This window comes from Phycodurus eques, chromosome 10 (assembly GCF_024500275.1).
Source record: "Phycodurus eques isolate BA_2022a chromosome 10, UOR_Pequ_1.1, whole genome shotgun sequence".
Taxonomy (NCBI): Eukaryota; Metazoa; Chordata; class Actinopteri; order Syngnathiformes; family Syngnathidae; genus Phycodurus; species Phycodurus eques.
In genome coordinates, this window is record NC_084534.1 from 27,901,900 (window position 1) to 27,926,533 (window position 24,634).

Here is a 24,634-nt window from a genome sequence, read left to right on the forward strand (position 1 = left end):
AATTACTAAATCTATGTTAAAAAGTTTAACATTTTTATTTGATTCATCATTTTCTTAGACACTTTTTTTATATATATTTATATTAAATAGTGGAGCTCCCTATCGGACATCGTTTTTATGTGGGTTATAGATATTTAAAAAAAACATTTTTCAAAATACATGACTTTAAAACATTGATTCAAACTTTTATCATTTTATGTAATTTGTCAAATTTCTTTAGCCTTTTTAAAATATCAATCATTTAAGAAATATTTGTTTCAGTTTTATTCTATTAAGTTAAAACAATATAAATATAATATGGTATTACTTTAAAACAATCTCATTTTAAAAAGTAGAATTTAATTATTTTGTAATCGGATTTTTTGGATTAATTGACAAATATTTTTTTTATTGTGTTTTAAATAAAATAAAATATTTTGAATTTATTTGATTTAAAAAATACTTTGTTAATGGTCAATATTTTTCCATGATGAGCCATCCTATTTAGCTCTTTCACTTTTACACAATAACATTTTTGAAATTATTTTGATTTTAAGACTTATTGTAATTGTGTAATTAAATGTATATACTGTATTTTTTCTAATTAAATCATCTTAAAACATTTTTTTCCCCCTGTGTGACTGTTTTCACAAAGCGGAAATCATACGAACAACGAAGTGATTTTCCCGATAGAGGACATTTAAAAAAAAAAAAAAAAAAAAAACCACACATTTTACTACCATTTCTTATGCCATGTGTTTATTCTCTACCATTATGTGATAACAAAAGTGTATAAAAGATGATATAGCATTGTAAAAAGATGAGGCGAAACAAATCAATCGGGTGTTAGTTTTTTAGATGTTGGCACATTGTTGTGGAAATTATTGACACACTTTCATTGCCATCGAGGGGTCAAAATAAGGGCGAATAATCATTCAAATGATTTTATTCCCTGTTCTTTCGCCTCCTTTTTGTTCTTCCAACTTCTCTTCTGGCTTTTGTGGCTTTTAGCCGCCTGCCTGTGCTGGTAGGCCTCCTCCACCAGGGTGCGCCCTCTCAGCGAGTACCTGATGTTGGACCACGTCAGAACCGAGCCTGTGGGCCAGCTTGCAAGAAGAAGAAGGGGGAAAAAAAGGAGAATTTCTTAACTTCCCAGTGAATTGTTAGGAAATTGTTACAGGGACATTTTGTGGAAGCTGTCCAATGAATAGCAGGGAAATATGGTGGAACATTCCTGGCAATTCTAATAGAACGTTTCCAACCTAAAAGATTTGGAAGAAAATCGTGAGTACTTTTCATGGGAAATTTTGCTGAAAATATCAGGTAAATTTCTGAAAATTTGCTGAAATATTTTCATGGGAAATCGGGAAGAGATTTTCCAGTGACTACCTGGAAAACTCCTTGTAGGAAACTTGGCAGAAATGTTTCCGTGCATTTCAGAAAATCTGGTGAATTGCTGGAAAAGTTCAAAAGGAAATTTGGCAGAGAATATTTTCCCAGACACTTTTCAGAAACTTTGACAGAAAATGTCTTGTACATTTCTGAAATTGAATTCATGGAAACTTGAGAAACTCTTCTTCGAAAATTCAGCAGAAAATTTCATAATGTTTGGTGTTTTGCTGCAATATTTCCATGGGAAATTTGGTATAAAGTGTCCGGTGAATTCCTGGAAAACGTCTTGGAGGGAAATTGACAGAAAATATCGGGTAGTTTTCTGAATTTCGGAGATTTGCTGAAATATTTTCACGGGACAGTTGGTGGAAAAGTTCGAGTGAATTCCTGGAAAACTTGCAAAACGATTTGTCCGAAATTTTTGGAGAGTTGACAGAACATTTCTGGTAACCTTTAACGGGGAATTGGGTGGGAAAAAAATCCAAAGGTTCCTGGTAAATCGTATCAAACTTTTCCATCTGAAACTTTTCAAATCCCTCGTAAGTTTTATGCAAGTCCCAAGTCCTGAAATGAGGAACTTAATTCTGACTCGACTCAAGTCGTGTGACTGTTAAAATAGTAGAAAAAAAAAACGATGACAATACTTCCAAAAAAACCTACGGAACTTTTTGCCGCAGTAACTCGGGACTTGCTTGAAACTTGAAGGTCACGACCGGAGACTTCCTGCCGCTCGTTGCAGGTCTCACCCGTAGCCGGGCCGGGTCATGTAGTTGAGGATGGTGTTGTACGAAAGCGGGTAATCCCACATCTGCAGGTCCGTCACCTGACCGTCCATGCCCGTCATGTCGATCACGGGCTCACCTGACCAAACGTACTGAACGCACGCACGGCACGCACGGGCACGCACGCACACACGCACGCACACGCACGAAAGGTCTTCATAATACAGTGATAACTTGATTTACAAGTTGAATTGCTTCAAGGTCATACATTAATTGAATCCAAAATCAAATGAATATTCCCCCATGGAAATGAATTGAAAAAGGCAGCCGGATCGATAGAAGTGACAGATGGATTGATGGTTAAATGGATAAACAGACAGACGACGGCTGGCTAGATGTATGTACAGATGGATAGAGGGAGGAATGGTAGCTAGATAAACAGATGGACAGATAGACGGATGACAGAAAGACAGATCGGTGGACGGACAGATAGCCAGACACCTTGTTGGGCGCCATCTTCCTGACGCTCATGTAGGCTCCGCTGAAGACCTGAACGACCCCAGGGACGGTGTCCACGGTGAGGCAGAGTCTGGTCCAAAGGTCGTCCCTGATGCCGGGCCACATCCTCACGTTGGCCTTCAGCCTCAAGCTCCAGTAGGACGAGCTCCAGCTCAGCCGGTAGCTGCCGTCGTACTCCGAGGACAGCGTAAAGGCGGCCGGGCTGGACGGGCTGACGGTGAAGATGCGGGGCGACGACGTCTCAACGTCGAACAGGTAGCGCAGACACACCGTCACACCTTCGGGTTCGAGGAAGGGTCAGTGTGCATAGCGGACTCCCATAATCTTGTTCGTATCGTAGCAACACTTTAAAAGAGAGGTCTAGATTGGTCGACGGACGGCGAGATGTACTGTATGCGCAGCTGGATGGATGCACGGAAAGACAGACAGAAGATAAAAGATAGACTGATAGAGTTAGAGGGATGGAAAGATGGATCAATGGACAGCGTGATAGAAAAACAGATACATTGATCCTGGTTGGATAATGAGGGAGATAGATGGTGGGAAGACGGGTAGGCGGGTGGGTGGAGAGATAGACAGCTCAATAATGACGGATGGATAGGTAGATGTATAGATGGATGATAAATAGATGATTGATTAACAGAGGGATGATGACAGATGAACGGCTGGATGGAAGCATTATAATAGATGGGTCGAGAGAAGGATAGATGAAATAGATTGATGGGTGAAAGTACAGGTGGATGGATCGATGGTTGTTTAGATGGACAGATGGATCCATGGTAAATGATAGATGGATAGACAGATGGATGAAAGGATAGAGATGGAGAAACAGACAGATGGATATATTGATAGATGGATTCCTCTCACCTGTAGTCGGGGCCTCTGTAGTCCAGCCGGGGTTGGACGAGGCCGTATAACTGGGTGGGTAGGACCAGCTTGGGTAGTTCCTGGTCGGGTAGGCCCTGGTCGGGTAGGCCCCGGTCGGGTAGGCCCCGGTCGGGTAGGCCCCGGTCGGGTACTCCCTGGTCGGGTAGGCCCTGGTCGGGTACTGCCTGGTCGGGTAGGCCCTGGTCGGGTAGGCCCTGGTCGGGTAGGCCCTGGTCGGGTAGTCCCTGGTCGGGTAGGCCCTGGTCGGGTAGTTCCCGGTCGGGTAGTCCCCGGTCGGGTAGGCCCCGGTCGGGTAGGCCCCGGTCGGGTAGTCCCTGGTCGGGTAGGCCCTGGTCGGGTAGTTCCCGGTCGGGTAGGCCCCGGTCGGGTAGGCCCTGGTCGGGTAGTTCCCGGTCTGGTACTTCCAAGCGTTGTTCCGGCGGAAAGAGAAGTAAGGCGGGTAGAAGGACACTCCTCCTGCTACTCCTCCACCATTAGAAAACAAGGTGATCATCCTCCCGTTTAAATCCGGCGGTGCAGCTGCAGAAGACAAACACAGGTCAATACATCAACAACACACAATACGAAAACCCTTTCGCGTTTTACGCCTGCACTTGTCGCTCGGCAGGATTTGGGATTGCGTTGATGAGGAGATGCATTGAAAAGTCACAATCGGTCTTATTATCAACTAAAGTCAAATTCCTTCAAGATAAAATCATTGTGCGCAATGGTTCTGACCAATCGAACAAGAGTTATTGCGCGCGTGATGATATGCAGCGCAACAACATTGTGACTTTTAACAGGGGTTACGTAACATTACTGTTGGTTGTTATGAAACCTTATAGTGTCGCAAAGATGAGCACATTTCTGGAAAATAACTTCAAAGTATGAATGCTGGTCAGATTAGGACCGAAGACGTCGCATTGACATGAAGTGCGCAAACGTACAAAGGCTTACATGGTGGCAGTGAACTCAGATTGCTTCACAACAAGCAGCAGCAGTTTGGCAGCTGGTCAACAATTCGACAAAAAAAACAGAAAAAAAAACAGGCTGTCAAGCTGCTTGACTCCGAGTTGAAGTTTTCCAGAAACGAAACAATTCCATCATGCCTATTTAAAACAAGCGCAAAGCTTCGGCTTTGGCTAACAAGTCCTTTTAGCTTAATGCTAACAAATAATGCAAAACTCCGTCGATGGTTTATATGAAGCAATAGCTTTCATTTATAACCCTTTAAGTCACAGGTGTCAAACCTGTGGCCCGGGGGCCAGATCCGGCCCGTCACATCATTTTATGTGGCCCGCGAAAGCAAATCAAAATTGCTAATTGTGTAGTAACGTTGAAATTTTGCACACTTTTTTTTGTGTTACCAATCCCCCTTTGAAAAAGAAATGTAAAGGTTGAAAAACAATTCTGCCCCCCCCCCTCTCCACTCCTCCAAGCAACAAGAAACAAGATCTACTTTCTTATCCCGGCACTAAAACCAGAGGTTATCAATAACAAAGATTACATTTTACACGTGCAAAGCCATATATGTTCACTAACAGTACCTGTGGTCCACATATCCCCGAGTTCTTGTCCGGACGTTTCCATGACGCCCATCATCATCATCACCACCACCACCACCATCAAGGTGGACGACGAAGCAGTTCTTTTCACCGTCCCCATCTTCATCTTGATGGTCCCTCGCTGCCTCTGTGGAACGTCTGCCTTCTCTGAGGTTGTGTTCACCACGAGTGTGTGAGTGGGCGTGCGTGCGTATGGGGGGGCGACACAGGCACAATTTCACTTCCTGCTTCCTTAAGTTTCGTTTCTGCTAGTTGCCCCGCATCCTCTTTACTGTAAACACACACCCACACACACGAAACTCCCTAAGCCCAAACAACTATGTAAAATAAGACACTGTAAGGACCACACACTGTTCCAGTTTCCTGTGTAATACATTGCACACAGATGATGTGTGTTCGATTCCCGTTCAATCCGCCGTTAAAAAAAAAACTGTGCCAAACAAATAATGCGAGGTCCTCGCTGTGGCGATCCAAACAGCGCAAAAAAAATCTCAAAGTCATTTATTTTTCTTCATGTTTTGAACAAAAGGGCAAATTGGAAACATGGCGGCCTGGTGTAAACGCGTGCGCGGAAGAGGTCATGTCGAGGACAACCAATCACGGCGCTATGTTGGCAAGCTAATTTGCATATATTTCCCACCAGCCTCGTCGCCTTTGGCGAACAGACTAAATACACGGTGACTTCCAAGTCTGTTTCTAGTTGGTTGCTGACAGTCTTATTCTGCCGATAACGCGTGCTAGCCAAATCGTTGTAATAGGGTGTAATATTCAAATAGTTGTAAAGGTGTGTGTGTGTGGGGGGGGGGGGGGGGGGTGTCCACGTTGATCACCGTGACTAAGAATAGTAAACAATTAATAAGCTATATATTTCTGACAAGTTCCTTACAGCTAACGTGTTACTTCGGTACACACATGTTCAAGTTGGATCGATACAGAGACGATTAGTATGGACCCCTGCGTAAGGTTGACACGCGCAATTGTGAAGCGGATCCAAGTTTTTTTTCATCATTATATTTGATTCTACTTATTTTAAAAACCGAAAAATGGTACCACGCTGGAGAATATGGCCCCTATTGCTTATCCGGATATTTTGTTTTTCCCACAATACAATGTCGCCATCTAACGGACAATTGTGCAAATGACAATAGCAGTCATAAATTAGGGACCGACGGACAATTAACAATACAGTACAGTTTTTGTCGGTGCCTTGGTACATTTTCCAGATCAGAATTGAAATTCTCGAAACTACTTATTCAACCTCAACATCATTGTGTGACTTGTGCGCATGAAAAAGCAGTTCGTCATCGTTGTTGTCGCGTTGTAAATACATCCAAGCAAATGATTGCGTATAATTTGTCCGCTGTTTCCTACATTATCAATTGCTGATGTCATGTTGATCCAAATGTATTATATCGGGTCTCTGTTGAATAGTGCCACAAGGCCCCGCGACATATAGGCATTTATCTATCGACCCTAATGCCCAAGCCAGGATAAAAATGGGGGGGCATCCGGCGTAAAAACTGCGCCGAACAAATCACGTGGCGACCCCCTGACAGGGAATTGCACTTTTATTCTCTTCTCGCAGTAACTATAAAAGGCCAATAGATGGCGGCATAGCTCTATAAATATTTGAAGTCATTTGTAACGAAAAATGAAAAAAATGTATCTTTTGTTCACGTTTGCGATGACTTAAGATGTTAAACGGTCATTTTAAGAAGGCAGGATTTCTAAAATAATGAATTTTCCACTGTAACTTTTTTTCCCGCGTAAAAATGCAAATGTATTCCAAAAAACAAAAACAAAAAACATTTGTTCACAAAATTAAAATGAATCATTTGGGATGAACCTGCTGAATAACTTGCACGTTCATGCTTGAAATAATAATATGTAATAAAACATGTATCTAAAATATTTCTTGATCAGCTGTTTCTACGTTTCCAGTTGAGTATTTTATTTGAAGGCCACATAACGCGATTTGTATTCCTGCACGGTAAAGTACAAAACATGATGTGCAGGTTACAACAGTATATTGTGTTGTTGTTTTGCTCCACGTGGAGGAAACCAGCCGGCGGATGTGACGTCATACGCGGGCGGGGCGGGGGCGATCCGCGTATGACGTCACAGGTCATGAAACAAATTTCATACAAGAATACGAGATTTAAAAACACACATTTGAGAATACTTCAAAATTATGACATAAAGAAATGCTAGATGAAAAATACACAAATATTAGAAAGAAAATATCACCAGATAAACAAATTCGATGAAAAATACACACATTTTCGCAAAAGTATCACTCATTGTATGAAAAATGTTGCATGAAAAATACACACATTTTGGAAGAAAATAAACAAATAGCAGAAAAATACACCAGTATTGAAGAAAAAATATACACAGATTGGAAGAATACAAATATTCAATAAAAAATACAAATATATTCTACAGTAATAGAAAAGTATCACACATCAAATACAAATGTATGAGATGAAGGAAAAAAAAGTATTAAAAGAAGAAACAGATATAAAATACACACATTTGATTATAATACACAAGTATCACACATCAAATGCACAAATATTAGAAAACAATATAAATATTAGACAAATATATTTGAAAATAATAAATATTAAACAAATATTAGACAAGAAATGCACAAATGTTACAGGAAAATACATTAATGACAGTTAAGACACGAATATGAGAAAGAATGCAAAAGTATTTCAACAAAACATAAACATTCGCACGTTTTCTGTAAAGAAATATATTTTTTAGAAAGAGCAAGTAAAAAGTTAAAAGCTTGTTTGGTATGAGGAAAGATAACAGCAGCGTTTGCTTTTTTCAATAAATGAAAAATCGATGACAATCAGAAATCGTGTTTTTTTGGGGGGTTGGGGTGTAATTTAAATCCATAAATTGTGTGAAAACTTAAAATAGAAAAGTTTAGTCAGCTCCATTCCAACAATGTTGTATTGTTGTTTTGCTCCACGTAGACGAAAAGCAGCTCGACGGTCGTGACGTCACGCGGGGCGCTCCACGGACGTGACGTACCGTGACGCGTCACTCTGCAGTGAAAGCACGTGGAGGATATGTCGTCACGTGGAAATGTTTTCACAGCCCAACTCGCGGTGTTGCAAGCTGGTACTTTTTAGTCGTTTGTTGTTATTGTTTTTTTTTGCCACGATGGACTCATCTGACATGGACGCCATTGGCACACGCCCCGTCCTGGCACCCACGCATAAAAAGCCCACGTTGGCACACACACTGAAGGCGGCCGAGCGCAACTATGGGCGTCTTTATTTCGCGACTTTTTGCCACGTTCACTGCCAAAACTCCTGCCAGGATTCTGATGGGTGAGAGCAACATTTATCTATTCATACATTGTTACTATTAGGATTACTAATGCTTGGAGTAGTTTAAGTAGCACACTCATTATTATTTTTATTATTAAGATTTTGAAGGAATGGCGTTCTTCGAGTATATATATGTCACTTTTTCTTTGTCTCTTTGGGGTGGTAGAGCACTGCTAATTATTTTAAGTTCTAGTTGACATTTTAATGAATTAATGGACAAGTTACTACTTTCTTCTTCTTCTTTTTTTTTTTTTTTTTTTTAAAAAAAAGAAAATTTTAATGTTTTCAAATAGTGATTTAATTTTGCCCCCCCACACACCCCCCCCCCCAAAAAAAAAGCCATGTTGTTGTTTGAAATTCTTGCAAATGAGCGCAATTGCAATAAAATGAACTAATGCAGCCTTTACATTTCTAAAGGGACATTTTGTGCAGTTCAGGATGGAGGAAAACCTCCAAAGTGATGATTAATCACTGCCATTGGCGGCTGTTGAATTCAAATATCCGTGTTAACATGTTTAGGTAACAATGACAACTTACGAGGAGACATTTCGTTTGAATATATTTGTACTTTGAATGCAAATAATAATGTTTTTTTTTGTGTGTGTGTTCGGCGTGTCCCAGTGGGTCTGGACGCTGCCGGTAAAACAACTTTGCTGTACCGGATGAAGCTGGCTGAGGTGGTCACCACCATCCCCACCGTGGGTCAGTCCAACAATATGACACCATAAATAATAATAATAACAACAACAACACGTTTGGAAAATACTACGATGAAGGGGAAAACAAAAAATCGGGATGGCTTTGTGTGCAGGATTTAACGTGGAAACGGTTGAATATAAAAACATCTCCTTCACTGTTTGGGACGTCGGCGGGCAAACTGTCATCAGATCGCTGTGGAGACACTATTACACGAACACCAACGTAAGTACACGCTGCTACACGACTATCGATGTACGTGCGCGACTACACGCTGTCTGCGCACGCGACGACACCAGCGTGAATGTAAGTAACTTACAGAAAGAAAGCAGTGATGCACGAGTGTGCATATTTGGATTTCAAAAGGTTCACTTCCATCAATCCTTTTTTTAATAAAAAGTCAACCAACGTGTGTCCAGGGCATCATCTTCGTGGTGGACAGCAACGACCCTCACAGGCTCAAGGAGGCCGCGGAAGAGCTGCACGGGATGGTAAGTTAGCGATGGATCGACGGTTCGGCGACAACGCGGCTCGTACGTGTCCTTTGTCGCTCGGCAGCTGGAAGACGAGCAGCTGAGGACGGCGGCGTTGCTGGTGTTTGCCAACAAGCAGGACCTCCCTCGGGCCGCCACGGTCGGCGAGGTCGCCGAGGGGCTGCGCCTGGCGGGGGTCGCGCAGCCGGTGGGTCGCGAGTGTCACGTGACACCGAGGAGATGAAATCCCTTTTTGATTGTTCACAAAAATACAATTTCCGATTTTCATTGATTTCTTTCCCCAACGCATACAAGTGTAAAAAGAAGTTAACCACCGCGTGTGCGTGTGTGTGTGTGTGTGTGTGTAGTATTATGTTCAGGCGTCCTGCGCGGTGAGCGGGTCGGGTCTGATCGAGGGTCTGGATTGGCTCTCCAAGCAGATCCAGAAGCAGTTTTAGCCGACACGTTGTGGACTTCTTCCTGCCTGGTCCTCACCTCGGCAAATGGTTTCTCGTTCAAGGATCAATCAAATCTAGCTGTTTTATTACGTTTGTGACAAATGTTTGTTGGACATTATACTATTGTACATATTTGTTCACAATAAAGTGGCTACGGGTGGACTGATTTGTGTGTTTTATTTTTGAAACCGTATGATCTTTATTAGTTGTAATTCATTTCCTATAAATGACGAGAGTTCTGTTTGGGATGAGAAGTGATCGTATGACTTTACTTTTCGGGTGAATTGGTGATAGCAAAGCTTGAATTGATTTGTGTGAATCAAATATTGATTTCAAACGTGCAGTACAAAAAAAATAAAACAAGAAATACACATTTAAAATATACGTTTAATCCCATACAGAAGCACCTTGACCTGCCGGCCCAGAAAGATGCAGGAAGAAGCTATAGTTTAATATTGAGCGTAAATACTTCAAAATGGCAACATTATTGCACAGTTAATGGGAAACTATGACTGTTTCAATGACAATTTAGCACATCGAATTTGTTTTCTCCCTTTCTAACATTTTTTTGTATAACGCTGACTACATCTCAGATACTGATATTGACAAAAAAGATAAAAGAAGACAGCAGAAACTCATTCGGTCAAAGCGGCCGCCATTTTGGCTCTATGTCGTGTGGTTCAACGCAATAAGGGAGATCCTGCCCAGAGCCACAATGGTACCGTTTGTCCTTTAACCAAAGAGCCAATCAAAAGCATCGACGTTTTCATCTGTCCAATCAAAATCTTGGACGCATTGATCTGTCCAATCAAAATCCGGTTGACACAAAGCGGAGTTGTTTGTGGCTGCTGTGGTGGCTTCCGCGTTGCCCCACGACCGCCTTCCCCAAAAAAACTTAAAAGTGGGAGTTGACGGGATAATTTGTTGTCCCTTCTGTCGTCAATTGTCATCTACCATCAAGCAGCAGCCATGCCCGGGATAGAGAAGCTGCCTATCGAAGAGACGCTGGAGGACAGCCCGCAGGTTAAGGGAGAGAAAAAAAAAAGCAGTCTTGACTTGTGAAGCTTTCGATTTACACGCTAACGCTAGCCGCTAGCTCGCAGCTATGCTAACAGTAGTGTTTGTCAATAGCTAGCCTCGTGCTAACCGCTAGCATCCGGCCGTTGTCAGCATAGATAAAGTGGATAACACTCACTTTCCCCGTGAGGTTGTCAGACCAAAGCTCAAGCAAAACCGACCCAGCTGACACATCAGCTGATGGCTATTTTCCACCGCGACGTCAGGGGAGGGGTCTCCCGCCTGCCTTCTCCGTCCTTCCGTAGCCGCCCGGCTAGCTCCTTCCTGTCATCTTAATGTCTTGACGTGAATGCCGCACTGTTGTTGTTGTTTAATCAGACAGAAAGCCATGCGGCAAAATCATGTCGAGTAAATGTAGCTGCCTGCTGCTGCTGCTGTTGTTGTCCAGAAGCACCTGCGGTGACGTCACGGGACGTTCACTTCCTGCTTTTAATTGATCACAAATGAGACATTTTCAAATGAGACATTTTCTAAATATGCTTAATAGTTTGGTTTTTTTCCTAACAACTTCTTCTTATTATCAACCGTTTATTAACAAAATGCTTGATCTTTTTTGAGTTCTTTTCAACAATGTTCTCTTATTTTAGTTCCAAAATGTCATCCCAAATTGCAGTTAATGTATTGTGCCCCCACTGGTTGAACCCCCTGACCTTATCAAATTATCACTGCTAGCTAGCTATTCCTCTGCTAACATGACACCTGTGAAGGAGTGGCGGGTGTTTGGGCGCCATTTTAGAGAAAGAGCACAAAACTAGGCGAATAGGTGTGTTTATGTTTCAATACATAGTTTTAGCTAGGTGTGTTTTTTGTTTTTTTTAAATCAATGAATAGTTTTAGCTATGTTCTGCAGATAAATGTACATGTAAGTGAGGTTGCAAATAGCGATTGGGTGTATTGTCGTGGAAACAAAATATTTTTCCATTTGGAAGACGCGCTCTCTGTTGGGCGTGTTCGAGGAAGATGCGGCAGCCATGTCCAACTACTGCAACATGCTTTATCAGGCCATGCACAGGATGTATGACGCCCAGGTACACGCACACACACACACACACACACACATGCACACACACACACACACACAATTAAGTTTGACTGGAATAAGCTAATGTGTGTGTTTTTTTTGTTTTTGTTTTTTTTTCTTCTTTCTTCTCAGAATGAGCTGAGTGCTGCAACACATCTTACCTCCAGACTGCTAAAAGAGTACGACAAACAGGTTTGGAACTTTCATATTCATGTTTTGTTGATAGGTTATGTATATTTTTGGTTGTCAAAACTGTTTTACAGTGACATATTCATGAAAAACCCACCCTAAATGGTCAGCTTTACCACCAGAAATATAGAGCCATGCTTTACCCGTGTGTTGCATGTGACAACGGCGGCCACATGTGCGTTGTTTCCATTGCTTTTGCCCCTGCACATTTCAAACTTTCGTTGTGTGAATTAGGGTTGCACAAGATAGCGGTATTAAAAAAAGTTCCGCGATACCTCGCCGTCAATAATTATATGATGCCACGCCCTTTCAGGGTATTTTTAAGACTGACACCCCTGAAAGTGCTGTTTGCAGTTCTTTAAGTAAGAGGCAAAAACATGCTTGCCTTGTCGATGTTTTGTGACAAAGATCTTTCTTCTGTAAACTGTGCAAGTCTACCTAATAGTATGACTTCTTCCATTCACAAATACGTGACTCGTTTCTTTTCGCGAACTGGTGATCATACTGATTTTCATAATGCCCGTGATCGGCTCATAATGTCTTGGGGAAGCAGCATGTGGCTGAACCCAAAAGCAATAATCCCGTTTGTTGTCTTTTAGCGTTTTCCTTTAGGCGGCGACGACGAGGTGATGAGCTCCACCCTGCAGCAGTTTGCGAAAGTCATTGACGAGGTGAGTGTATGACATGTTGTCGTCTTCTTCACCATGCGTTCAAAACGTCTTCCTCTGTTTTTTTAAATTTTTCTATTTTTGTTTTTTGTTCGACCAGCTGAGCTCCTGTCACGCCGTCTTGTCTACCCAGCTGGCGGATGCCATGATGTTCCCCGTAACGCAGTTCAAAGAAAGAGACCTCAAGGGTATTTGGGCAATAAATATAATGTCATATATAATGTTTTAGGCATAAAACATCACCCGGGTTTATTTTTTTTGTCCCTCCAGAGATCCTAACTCTGAAGGAAGTCTTCCAAATATCCAGTGATGGTAAGTTACCTTCCATGACTGAGACTGCTAATGTTTTAACGCATACAAATATTATAAATAAAAATACACAAATATTAGAAAAATATACCAACGTTGGAGAAACAAACAAATCGTTTTTTTAATGAGACATAAAAATCTGAACTTATTAAACAAAAATATTAGCTGAAATAAAAGATATAAATATATACTAATACTCGAGTAAAATATTGAACAAAACCGATAAATTATCAAAATACAATGAATATTTTTGAAAATATATAAACATTAAAAAAAGACAAAAATAACACATATTAGAAAAATAATATACCAATATTCGAGAAGAATAAAAGAAAAAATACAAAAATTTCAATAAAAAAAAGAATAGACAAAAAGCAAAATTATTGAATAAAAAAATCACCCAAAAAAAGAATACTCGACAAATATGCAAATACTAAAAAGAGAGAAAAAATAAGTATATCAATAATAATAAATACAATAAAATTAGACTAAAATATAATAATACAAAATATATTCAGCAAATGCAGTTTGTTGCACTGCCACCACAGAGCGTGCTTGCATCTCCAATCTGTGCTCTCAAGTCAAAGCAAAAAAGAAAAGAAAATCGGCCAAAAATACTCAAAGGTCACGTCACTCGTATCTCAAGGCATCGCTGCACTTCTGTCCACTTGTTTTGAGCCCGATCAGTAACACTTCCAAGCTGTGGGGGGCGCTCTGCAGCAAATAAATCCCGAGCCTCATCGGTGGCCTTGTTGTTCATACAGATCACGACACCGCCATCAACAGATACAGCCGCCTGTCCAAGAGGAAGGACAATGACAAGGTAGCACCTCCGAGCGCGAATGTGTGCTGGAGGAAGTCGACCACGTTGTTGTCGTCGTCGTCGTGCGTGGTAGATGCGCGCCGAGGCGGTGGAGGACGTGTACACGTCGCGCAAGAAGCAGCACCAGACCATGATGCACTACTTCTGCTCGCTCAACACGCTGCAGTACAAGAAGAAGACGGCGCTGCTGGAGCCGCTGCTGGGATACATGCAGGCGCAAGTGCGGAGGACCAACCTGCTGGAATGCAAATGCCAGAAATGAATCCGTTTCAGGAGTTACTTACCGTATTTCTTCCCCCCCCATCTGCAGATCAGTTTCTTTAAGCTGGGCTCGGAAAACCTCAGCCAGCAGTGGGAGGACTTCCTGGCCACCATCGGAAGCAGCGTCCAGAAGTAAGAAACTTCTCGCGACACAATTCCAGATCACGATTGTAGCAATGAAAGGAATACGTCAGAAGTTTGCTCATGGAATGCAAAACATTAGGTACACATGCGCACGCTAAGAACTCGTTACCAAAAATTTCTAGAAAAAACATAAATGTTAGACAAAAATACACGATTGTTAGAAAAAAAAAATGAAAAACTTGTTGAAAAAAGTTTAAACAACCCATGCAACCAATATATGAGAACTAAATTAGAAAGCTACAACAAAAATATACCAAAACATTAGATTACAGAAATGCACAAATGTAAGAAAAAAAACATGGCAAAAAGATTGGCAGAAAATACAAAAATATTTGACAATATTACAAAAACAATGCAATAATACTGGACAATGTTTTGATGGAAAATAAACAAATATTAGAAGGAAATATGGAAATATTTACAACAAAAAATGCACAAGTTTTAGAAAAATATAATAATAATTTCAGCTATAATATTATATACAATAAACCCCCTCCTCCATCGCGGGAGTTATGTTCAAACCCTCGACGATAAGTGAAAATCAGTGATATAGAAATATGAAAAATATATATATTTAAAAAATATATTTTTTTATTGCTTGAAATTGTTTTAGGGTCTTAAAACGTACTTTTAAAACAATACACACCGATTTAAACACGGAATATATTGAGAGTGCAAGAGCAATGGATTGAAAAAAATGGTGAAAATATAAAAAATAATACAGTACAAAAGATAAGGTGTTTGCATCCCGGAGAGACTACCTGTACTATCAATTGCCATAACTGCTTTATAAAAAAATAAAATAAAAAGCTTTTGCGCAATCATGACAAACCATGAAATTGCGGGACCGCGATGCATGAAGCGCCATATAGCGGGGGTTTACCGTATGTTTATATATATATATATATATATACACTAACAAACGGAAAAAATATTGGCCACAAATACAAAAATATTGAAAATAATTAAAAGAGAATGCAAAAATATCCGATAAAAATCCTGCTATTAAAAATATCTTAAAAATGCAAAACTATTAAGAAATTCCACGTGCTGTAACGTTTGTCTTCACTGTCCGAGTCTTCAACTACTCAGAGACGCCAGATATGGCAGTACCGATAATTCAAACTGTGTGCGTGTGCGCGCACGTGTGCGTTTGTGTGCGTGCATTAGCGTGCGCCGGGAAATGGAGAAGGAGGTGGGCCAGATGCAGGAAACCATCGAACAGATGGAAAGGTCATGTGACCCGCTGTACGCACCTTGTGACCCTGACCCGCTCCACTCGCCCGTGTGCCGCAACCTCACCCAGAAGCAGGGCTACCTCTACATTCGCAAGTACGTACACTGAAACAAGGTCCACTGCACAGTGCTGCGCCATTATTTGGTTTCAATCGATTATTTAAAATAAAACAAAAAAATATATATATTTTAATGGCTTCTACAGGTCAAACAACGTCCCCAGTGACGTCCACTGCTTACACTAACAACGTGGCGTGAGTTTTCAAAAGCACAGTGAAATTAGCCAAATTAGTTACTTTTTTGATTCTGATAGTGACTATTTGTCAAAAAAAGCAACGAGTACCTTTACCCCCCGCTAAGGGTTAGCCAGTTAACAGCCAGCCGCTAACCTGCTCCAACAACGGCCAACTACGCTTTCGTTCGCTGACGCATGCGTCACTCACCATTTCAGACGCACATACTCAGTCACCGATACTACAGTGTACAACATCAGGACGGTGACCCTAAGTGGACAAAAATAATGCCTACCCCTCACATGCACTTTGTTATTGTGTTGGTATTGTTGCTTAGTTATACAAAATCAATTTCTATCCACTTACTCGATGACTCAATCAGTAGCATACCCTCTTTTAAAAATATTCGTTAGCTGCAGGCTATTAAAGCTGCGGTACGTAGTTTCTGTCGTCCCCCATAGGCTGGAATTCTGCGTTACAACAACAGAGCCGTCGCTTTGATATGATGTCGGCTACGGCTAGCCCCGCCTCCCCATCCTGTGATCTAGATCGTTTCAATTCTGTTTTGAAGGACAGCTGTTGAGGAAAAAAGATGGCTTCTTCGGAAGAGGTAACTATTGTATGAGTATTTTCTCCTGCTAAAACACAAACTAATATGTTTAGTTAGTGTTTTACCAACAGGAGACAAGAAGCCTCGCCCCTCCCATTGCTATGTAAAATGTGTCTTCCGGCACGTCGTTTCCAGTGCGTCAGCGCGGGTTGCCAGTTGACATGAAATATAAAAGATCACAAATATTGTTAGAGGAGCTGATAAGCGTAATCAGCATTGTGTCATCAGCTCTAGTAGTGGCTTGGGTGGAAAAAAACAACAACCAAAAACAATTTAAAAAAAAAAAAAAAAAAAAAAAAAGCTTATTTGCTATCAGGAGAAATGAAGTAAATCCCAGAAGGTAGCCAAGGATATCATTGTCGTTTATATTTTCGATAAGCAAAGTGGCAAAATCGATTACAATCAGAAACCGGAATTTTTGCAGGCCGTGGGAAAAACCTGAGATTTTATTTTAAGTGTATCCATCTAGCTTGCGGCCCCACCGCAGTATAATAAAAGGGAGTGACCTATTTTGTTTTTTATTTTTATTTTAAATTTTTTTTGCACCCGTGATTGCCACAGTAAGACGGGCCTGGTGTCGACATCGTGGGAGCGTCAGTACTTCTTCACGCAGGGGGGCAACCTGATGCAGCAGGGCCGCGCGGAAGTGGCGGGCGGCCTGGTCACCGACCTGGACAACGCCTCCGTCATGGCGGTGGACTCCGACGACCGCCGCTTCTGCTTCCAGGTCACGTCCTTCGACGGCAGGAAGTAAGTAAGAGCCGGCCCGCGCCGCTGGACGCTCGGTGGCGATACCTTGTGTTTTTTCTGCATTATTTGGATTCGCATTACAAAATGGATTCAATTGTCCTCTTTCTTTAAAATTCGACATATAATGCCCAGTAATGATTAAGGGGGAAAACATTATTACTTTTTTTTTTGAATTGTTTCCAATTCATACAAAATAAAAACAACTTAACAATCACATGCTTATAAGTAATCGCTCTTTCAATGTTTTCACATTTTGTTATTTTATGGTGATACTTCAGTTGATTAAATGATCCTTTTCTATTAAAATTCTACACACAAAACGAAAGTTTAAAAAAAAAAATACACACATTCGCAAATCATCACAAAATTACATATTAAAATAGAAAAGTCTTAAGATAAAACATCTCATATTACAACAATATACAGAATACTGTTCAAATGAATTGCACACAAATATTAAAAGAGAATAAATGAATATTAGAAAAGGATAAGCGGTACAGAAAATGAATGAATAATAGAAGAAAATACACGGGTATTAAACAAAATTATCAGATCATTTTCTTTTTTTTTTTTTTTTAATTGGACAAATTTACAACAATGTTAGCAGAAACATACACATGCTTACAAATACTGACCAAATATTAGACATTTATTTAATGTACTCAGAAATACACGACCACAAATAGTGGGAGAGGGACTCGGCTGCCGGGTTGCGAGTAACGAAAATCTGTTTTTGTTTTTTCATTTTTTATTTTATTTTATTTTTTTTAAATCCGCGGGTACTGAACCATGATTCGACTGTATTACAAAAAGATTTGACATAAAATCCAAATCTATTGAATGAAAATGAGAGAAATGTTAGAAAACAGAAAATTGATTGGCAAAAATCTAAGACGAAAGCTTCAATAATAATGATTGTTGTCAAGGAGGCTGCCTTGTGCCATATTTCATAGCACTGTCGCGTGTGCACGTTGACTGGGAAAATATCTTTGAAACTTTTTTTGTTTGTTTGTGTTGCGTCAGAGTGGTGACGCTGCAGGCGGAGAGCCGGAAGGACTGCGAGGAGGTAATAAAGTCGCTTGAGTTGTTGTCGATGGCTCTTCTCTCACCGCGTCTTTTTGCTCTTCTCGCCAGTGGATCGCTACCATCAACAACATCTCCAGACGCATATACCTGAGCGAAAACGCAGAGGTGCGCGTGCGTGCGTGTGTGTGCGCGTGAGACAAAAACGCTTCTCTCCCCAGCTTGTTCTCAACTGACGTTCCACCGACAGGAAGTGGCGGCCAGAGTCAACCAATCGGCTATTGAGGCGGTGACGCCGTCGCCGTCCTTCCAGCAGAGACACAACAGCATGCGGCCTGGCAGGTTTGCAGTGTGTATGTGTGTGTGTGTGTGTGTGTGTGTTACACAATCGAACGCCTAGTGTAAAAAACGCGCCCCTCACTTACCTCGTGGCAGCAGGGGCGGCGTGGGCCGAACCGGCAGCATCAGCTCGATGGGCTCCGAGCCGTCGCTCGCCCGCTCTGCCCTCTCGTTAGACGCCCTGGTTGCCCCGGAAACGCCCATCCAGTTTGACATCATCTCCCCTGTCAGCGAGGAGAACGCCGGGCACGGCAAGACGGCAGCGCAGGCTGGCAGGTACCAGTTTGCTGACAAAGGCATTATTAGCATTGTTATCGTTATGAGGAGGAGGAGTAATAGTGTTCTTATTATTACTAATACTACTACAACTCAATAATAATACTGGTATATATTATACAATAAGTTTAATACATAATACATTTAAAAAATTCTGCGTGTGACAAATTCATGCTCCCGTATTTCTAGCCTTTTTGTATGATGAAACTTCTCATCAGTCAGTATTTGTAATTTTTAACAATCTAAATTAGTTGCAACACATTATATTTTTCATCATTTAAGTACTGTAATACTGTCATTAATTTCATTAATTGAATGCATATATATATAAATACATACGTACAATAATTCTAGCGTATTCATCAACCCTAGTGAGGATAAGCGGTACAGAAAATGGATGGATGATTTAAGTAAATGAATATTGTTGAAATCAAATATAAATATGTAGTGTATACTGTAGATCAGTTTTATTCTCGATGTATGGGTGTATAGTAAATTGATGATGATAATAATTTTTCAGTTTTTGGGGTAATTCACTGAAGAGTTTCTTATTTTAATAACATATACAAAAACTACATTGTCATTTCAATGCATAAATATAATAATATTGAGATATTTGTGAATATAGTCAAAGGTTAAATTCCATTTTCAAATATATTCATTATTCTATGCATATAAAAATCTAATGTTATAGAATATTCTCAATTATTTAAAGTGTTTCCTTTCTTATTTATTACGCTTATCAATCACGATGTTCTCTTGATGATGATTCTCAATTGTGAGTTTTCTGTGCTGATTAGCTGCTGCGGAATCCATTTTGGACGTTTACAAAATGGCTTCTTGGGCAAAGCCAGTGTTGAAATACAATGTTGTGTTTTTATTAGCGTGCAGTAGTTTTGTGTGTGTGCCTGTGTACCCACAGGAGAAGTAATCCGTTTGGCGAGTCGGGTGACAAAACACCGGAGGACGGCGAAGGTATGCTACGCTCCCCGAGGGCTCGTGACTGCCCCTTGTGGCCTGGAGATGACGTACGCGTATTAGTTGTGGACACATTTTGGGTGGGAATGTTCCAGACTCGATCCTGCACCAGCTCTTCATCGTCCGCTTCCTGGGCTCCATGGAGGTGAAGAGCGCCGAGTCGGCGGACGTCATCCCCGAGACCATGCGGCAGATCCTGGCGGCGCGCGCCATTCACAACATCTTCAGGATGACCGAGTCGCACCTGCTCGTCACCTGCGACTGCCTCAAGTAACGAGCCCTCCTCATTCGTGTGTTGCAATATACACGGCATCCAAAAAGGTTTTTCCCACATTTTCTTATATTCCAGCCTTATTCGTGAGGAAAGGCGGTATGGAAAATGGATGGATGGATTACATCCCCCCCCACCCCCCTCACAATTCGACAAACGAAACCCCATAAGCTTTATTAGAAAATACTAAATAGTCGTTTATGTCACTTGGGTTGATGGTCTTGAAGCTTTATGATCCCTTCCGTTTTAAGTGCTTTGTTGCCGTTTGGTGGCATGTACATTACAATTCCAAACCTCTTTTGCGTTTTTTTTCTCCGCAGGCTCATCGACCCGCAGACGCAAGTGACTCGACTCGGGGTAGGCCCACGCTGGCGTACGTCACGCGCAGGCCGCCGCAGTTCGCCCTGCGACCACTGTGTGTTTTGTGTTCTCCACCAGTTCCCTTTGTCCAGCGTGCTCCAGTCGTCGTCCCACCAGGACAACAAGAGGCTGTTTGGATTCATCCTGCGCTCGGCCAGCGGGCATCCTGACGGGCGAGCTGTCTGCTACATCTTGGAGTCGAACGATGATGGCGAGAAGGTTGAGCGAGAGCACGTAGTTTTGCATAGTTTGTTATTTTACAGCCATATTCCAAAATTGCTTGGATTAAAATTCTCTACATAATGTTGCAAAGGTCCACCAATATATTTGTAAATTTCTGCACATTTAAAAAAAAAAAAAAAAAAAAAAAAAAAAAAAAAAAAGAGCAAAATAACTCAATTAAGTGTACATACAGAGTCACTTGCTTTACAGCCATGTTCCAAAATGTATTAAATAATTATTATCCCTTTTAAAATTCTTCACATATTGCCCCATAATGAAAAAGTGAAGAAATATTTTCGTTTTTTTGTTTTTTTTTCAAATGTATTATGTATTAAGAAATGATGTATACCAAAATAGGGTGAATAATTTCTTTCTCTTAAAATTGTACGCACACAGCAACACCATTTTTGGAAATGTTTGCAGATATATTCAACAATAACGTTAATATTGCATGTGTGTCATTAATTGTCCACTTCCCTTTTTTCCCCCACATTTTGCGATTTACAAAATGGATGAAATTGTCCTTTTTTTCCCCTTAAAATTGGACACATAATCACCTATATTGACAAAGTGGCCAAATAGTTCTAAGAAAACAAATTGTGCTCATTTATTAAAATGAAAAGAACGTAATCACTCCATTGCCACTTGTGGTTTTCTTTCAGATCTGCGACAGCATCGGGCTGGCCAAGCAGATCGCCCTCCACTCGGCGCTGGTGTGTTTCACGTTTACCTTTCGAAGAAGAAAATGAAAGAATTTCTGATTTCTTACCGAGCGGTGTTGTGGCGTCGCAGGACCGCGGTGCGGCGGAGAAGCGCAAGGAGCAGCACGAAGCCAAAGAGAAGCAGCAGGAGGAGGAGCTCAGCAAGCAGAGACAGATCGAGAAGGTGACGTCGTCTTCTGCCGCTTTGGCGCCGACGGTGAAATGTGATTGGTTAAAGAAACGGTCCCATTGCTAACATAGTTGAAGTTACATCCGCCCTGGGCGGATTGCATTGACGGTGAGGCTGAAATGTGATTGGACAACAAAAATGTAGCATCTGCATACACGTACTGCAAGCGGTGTAGCCAAGAGATGCGATAAAGTTGCGGTCCGCAATCAGGTGGAGGCGGGCGCCGCCGAATTTTCCACGCAGGCCGTTTCACAAAGTGTTTCGGTGATGTCGTCCAGGACCTGGAGGAGCAGAGCCGCCTCATCGCCGCCTCGAGCCGTCCCGCCGGAGCCGACGGACACGTTGTGGTACTGAGCAACAGCCAATCGGAGGATAGCGACGCCGGCGGGGAGGAGGGCCAGAAGAAGGGCGAGTCCGACGCCTAGCGACGCACACGCCCAAAAATGGGTACGAAGCCTCTGCCCGTCCAGCCCAAGTTCAGGACTCAACACCCGCCCGTCCGGGCTGCCTGGGGATGAAAAACAAGTTCGTCACAGACTTTTGTTTTAGTTGTTTTTAAGGAGCTTTTTATACTGCCGCAACTATAGATCTACAACCGTCGAGTTTCTTTCTTTTCGTCACCATTTTGTCCAGAAAATTCCCGAAAGTCCTCCCTGGCTGTTTGTCGGCTTCCTGCACTGTTTTGCGAGCGGCCGGCCGGTTATTCCGTCGCACGTATGAGGCCGAATCTCTACGTCAGTGTTTCCCAACCTTTATTGAGCCAAGGCACGTATTCCACAGGAGAAAAATCCACCAAACAAAAATGTCGCACCAAGTACAGTGAAGAATTTGCAGTTGGACATCGACTGTTCTTGCGCTCAGGTCAAAGCATGAAAAATGTTCCTTTGGAGCCATCTTGTGGCATCTACAGCCAATTACAGTGCAGTATAAACCTTTCGGGTGGGGCGGTGTCCGTTACTTGCCGATTCATGCTATTTGGCGGGGCTCGGTCTTGTAAATAGTGGACTCCTTTTGAGGGCGGGTGGATACCTTTCAGACACACCCACCTGGGCTCAAACTATTAGGGGGAAAAAAAAAAAACTTTTTAGAAAATAGTTTTACCCCATCCCCACACTTAAGCGAGTTAAACTTGTTCAAACGCAACACACTTTTTAACGCTTTTCTTAGCACCTGTTCTCACTCGCTTGTTGTCAAGAAATGGAGACTCGTATAACATCACTTTGTTGAAACAAAAAGAAGACTCCGAACAAGAGGCACAGCGTGCTTGCTTCAAGCTCTTTGTCCTTCCCAGCTGTAAAGTTGACGAGAAAAATAAAAAAAAGAATTAAACATTATTTAAGCACCTAAATGTTCAACCAAACCATATAATTTAATCTTAACAAAAGTCAGCGAGACGCATGGAGCAGCAACACATACAAACAGGCGTACATTCTCTATCCTCTGTGGGAACTACTATCACTGGAAATTAAGTGGGGCCTTTGTTGATGAAGCTACGTCTGTGCCAGTATGGCACAACGTGGCGCTACTACACTGAAGGCATGGGACTACCAATTCGGACTTGCCTATATACTGTAAAAGCCCATTAAAAAAAAACGATGATTTAAAACCTGCCACCGATGAACCGCGATATTACCGGGGAACACCTTTAGTGAAATAATGATGTCATCTACATTTACTCACAAATTGACTTTTGTGTGTCATATAATTTTTCTCTTGTATAAATGGCAACACTGGATAATAATGTACTGCCTGCCATCTAGTGGAAGAGCGTTTCATTATTCTGCCTGTCAGAGACAAACAAAAAAAAAAAAAAAAAAAAAGAGAGAGAGAGCCTGAACGCACCACGGCCAAAACACTATCCTGTATTTCAATGACTACCAAACAAGTCATGGGCGTGACATGGCAAAAAAGTCACAACAATTAGGATGATGATTGATGATAAACGTAGCAACTTTCTGAACATCAAAAAGAAGAAAATGTTTCCTGATGATCCTGTGGGTCATTTTGTTGGTGGTTTTGTTTTGTTCGTGTTGACCGTTAGGCACCTTACTGATGTCATGTTGGATTGTACGTATACGCCTCATGATAAATGTCTCTAGTTTGTGTCATTTAACAAAAAAAAGTATTCTTTTTAAAGATGAATAAAGCACTAACTCCACCCACCTGGCTCGCGTGTGTGACATATCAAATGCACCCTTCATTGAAAGACGCACACAAATGCACAGTTGTTAGTTTTTGATGTTTAGCTTTGTGTGTGTGTATATATATATTTTATGTTTTCATGAAATGCATACTATATTTTTTAGTAAGTGGAATTTTACTTTGAGTCATACAATTAAGTAAAAAAGATGTGCTAACCAGTCGGACACCGGCCGGCCTACAATAAAAAGTCATTCCGTTAAAAAAATTTTAAATAAAAATACTAATCTGAAATGTAATCAAATGGTCCATTAAATCATTAAAAACACCATTAATTAAATCTAAATGTCCTTTCATAAATCATATCCAATTAAGTAGCTTAAATGAAGGCAGACAATACTTATAAATGCCATTAAATAAATGCAAATGTACTTATCAAATGCAATTTCAATTTATTTAAGTAAAAAACAAATACAAAATCAGATACAAATGTCATTAAATAATCACAATTCAATTAGATATAGTTGTCAAATCTATTACATAATAGTTTTTTAAAAAATCTATAAATAAGTAGATCATGTTACAATTATGTACAGTGGTACCTCGACTTATGACTTTTTCAAGATATTCGGACGATTTTTTTGCTTTGAGGTCCGAAAAAAAAAATTGAGATACGAGCGCAAGACGGTGGCAGCAATTTGGCAGATGTAAAAAAAACGACTACTACTGCAACTTATTGAGTTTATTGTGACTGTCTTCATCGTGTATATTTATGCGACACTGCCCCCCGGTG

The 24,634-nt window shown here is 41.2% G+C and overlaps 3 protein-coding genes and 1 non-coding gene across 7 annotated transcripts; 3 read left to right on the plus strand and 1 right to left on the minus strand.

The window, feature by feature from the left end:
- Positions 1–721: 721 nt before the first annotated feature.
- On the minus strand, positions 722–5,302 carry LOC133409242 (uncharacterized). Its single transcript, XM_061689015.1, has 5 exons — positions 5,027–5,302; positions 3,480–4,019; positions 2,595–2,890; positions 2,118–2,245; positions 722–1,085 (listed from the first exon to the last, which is right to left on the minus strand). The coding sequence occupies exons 1-5, from the start codon at positions 5,148–5,150 to the stop codon at positions 911–913; spliced, it is 1,263 nt and encodes a 420-aa protein (XP_061544999.1). The 5' UTR covers positions 5,151–5,302; the 3' UTR covers positions 722–910.
- Positions 5,303–5,937: 635 nt separating this feature from the next.
- On the plus strand, positions 5,938–6,043 carry LOC133409344 (U6 spliceosomal RNA). Its single transcript, XR_009769392.1, has one exon. It is a non-coding gene; the product is annotated as a U6 spliceosomal RNA (small nuclear RNA).
- Positions 6,044–8,203: 2,160 nt separating this feature from the next.
- On the plus strand, positions 8,204–10,187 carry LOC133408427 (uncharacterized). The gene is made up of 6 exons (XM_061687344.1): positions 8,204–8,394; positions 9,016–9,096; positions 9,206–9,315; positions 9,510–9,581; positions 9,649–9,771; positions 9,932–10,187. Exons 1-6 carry the CDS (start codon positions 8,328–8,330, stop codon positions 10,019–10,021), a joined length of 543 nt encoding a protein of 180 aa, XP_061543328.1. The 5' UTR covers positions 8,204–8,327; the 3' UTR covers positions 10,022–10,187.
- Positions 10,188–10,875: 688 nt separating this feature from the next.
- Positions 10,876–23,860, plus strand: appl1 (adaptor protein, phosphotyrosine interaction, PH domain and leucine zipper containing 1). 4 transcript variants are annotated; one of them, XM_061687685.1, is made up of 23 exons: positions 10,876–11,044; positions 12,028–12,126; positions 12,252–12,311; positions 12,908–12,979; positions 13,077–13,164; positions 13,247–13,288; positions 14,050–14,108; positions 14,182–14,328; positions 14,419–14,501; positions 15,684–15,845; positions 16,554–16,592; positions 17,154–17,342; positions 18,366–18,408; positions 18,477–18,533; positions 18,616–18,707; positions 18,801–18,980; positions 19,903–19,955; positions 20,054–20,228; positions 20,550–20,586; positions 20,668–20,808; positions 21,474–21,524; positions 21,604–21,696; positions 21,981–23,860. In XM_061687685.1, the coding sequence occupies exons 1-23, from the start codon at positions 10,991–10,993 to the stop codon at positions 22,125–22,127; spliced, it is 2,163 nt and encodes a 720-aa protein (XP_061543669.1). In that variant the 5' UTR covers positions 10,876–10,990; the 3' UTR covers positions 22,128–23,860. The 4 variants fall into 4 exon arrangements, with proteins under 4 accessions (XP_061543669.1, XP_061543670.1, XP_061543672.1 ...); XM_061687686.1 differs by having other exon boundaries at positions 10,877–11,044; positions 18,804–18,980; XM_061687688.1 differs by lacking the exon at positions 16,554–16,592 and having other exon boundaries at positions 10,877–11,044.
- Positions 23,861–24,634: the final 774 nt, after the last annotated feature.

Coding starts and splice junctions, on each gene's coding strand:
- LOC133409242 (XM_061689015.1), bottom strand. CDS start 5,150: ATGAAGATGGGGACGGTGAAAAGAACTGCTTCGTCGTCCACCTTGATG. Junction 2,891..3,479: donor TACAGAGGCCCCGACTACAG/GTGAGAGGAATC, acceptor TCGAACCCGAAG/GTGTGACGGTGTGTCTGCGC. Junction 2,246..2,594: donor GGAAGATGGCGCCCAACAAG/GTGTCTGGCTAT, acceptor GCGTGCGTTCAG/TACGTTTGGTCAGGTGAGCC.
- LOC133408427 (XM_061687344.1), top strand. CDS start 8,328: ATGGGCGTCTTTATTTCGCGACTTTTTGCCACGTTCACTGCCAAAACT. Junction 8,395..9,015: donor TCCTGCCAGGATTCTGATGG/GTGAGAGCAACA, acceptor GGCGTGTCCCAG/TGGGTCTGGACGCTGCCGGT. Junction 9,772..9,931: donor TGGCGGGGGTCGCGCAGCCG/GTGGGTCGCGAG, acceptor GTGTGTGTGTAG/TATTATGTTCAGGCGTCCTG.
- appl1 (XM_061687685.1), top strand. CDS start 10,991: ATGCCCGGGATAGAGAAGCTGCCTATCGAAGAGACGCTGGAGGACAGC. Junction 14,329..14,418: donor TGGGATACATGCAGGCGCAA/GTGCGGAGGACC, acceptor CCCCATCTGCAG/ATCAGTTTCTTTAAGCTGGG. Junction 18,708..18,800: donor AACAGCATGCGGCCTGGCAG/GTTTGCAGTGTG, acceptor ACCTCGTGGCAG/CAGGGGCGGCGTGGGCCGAA.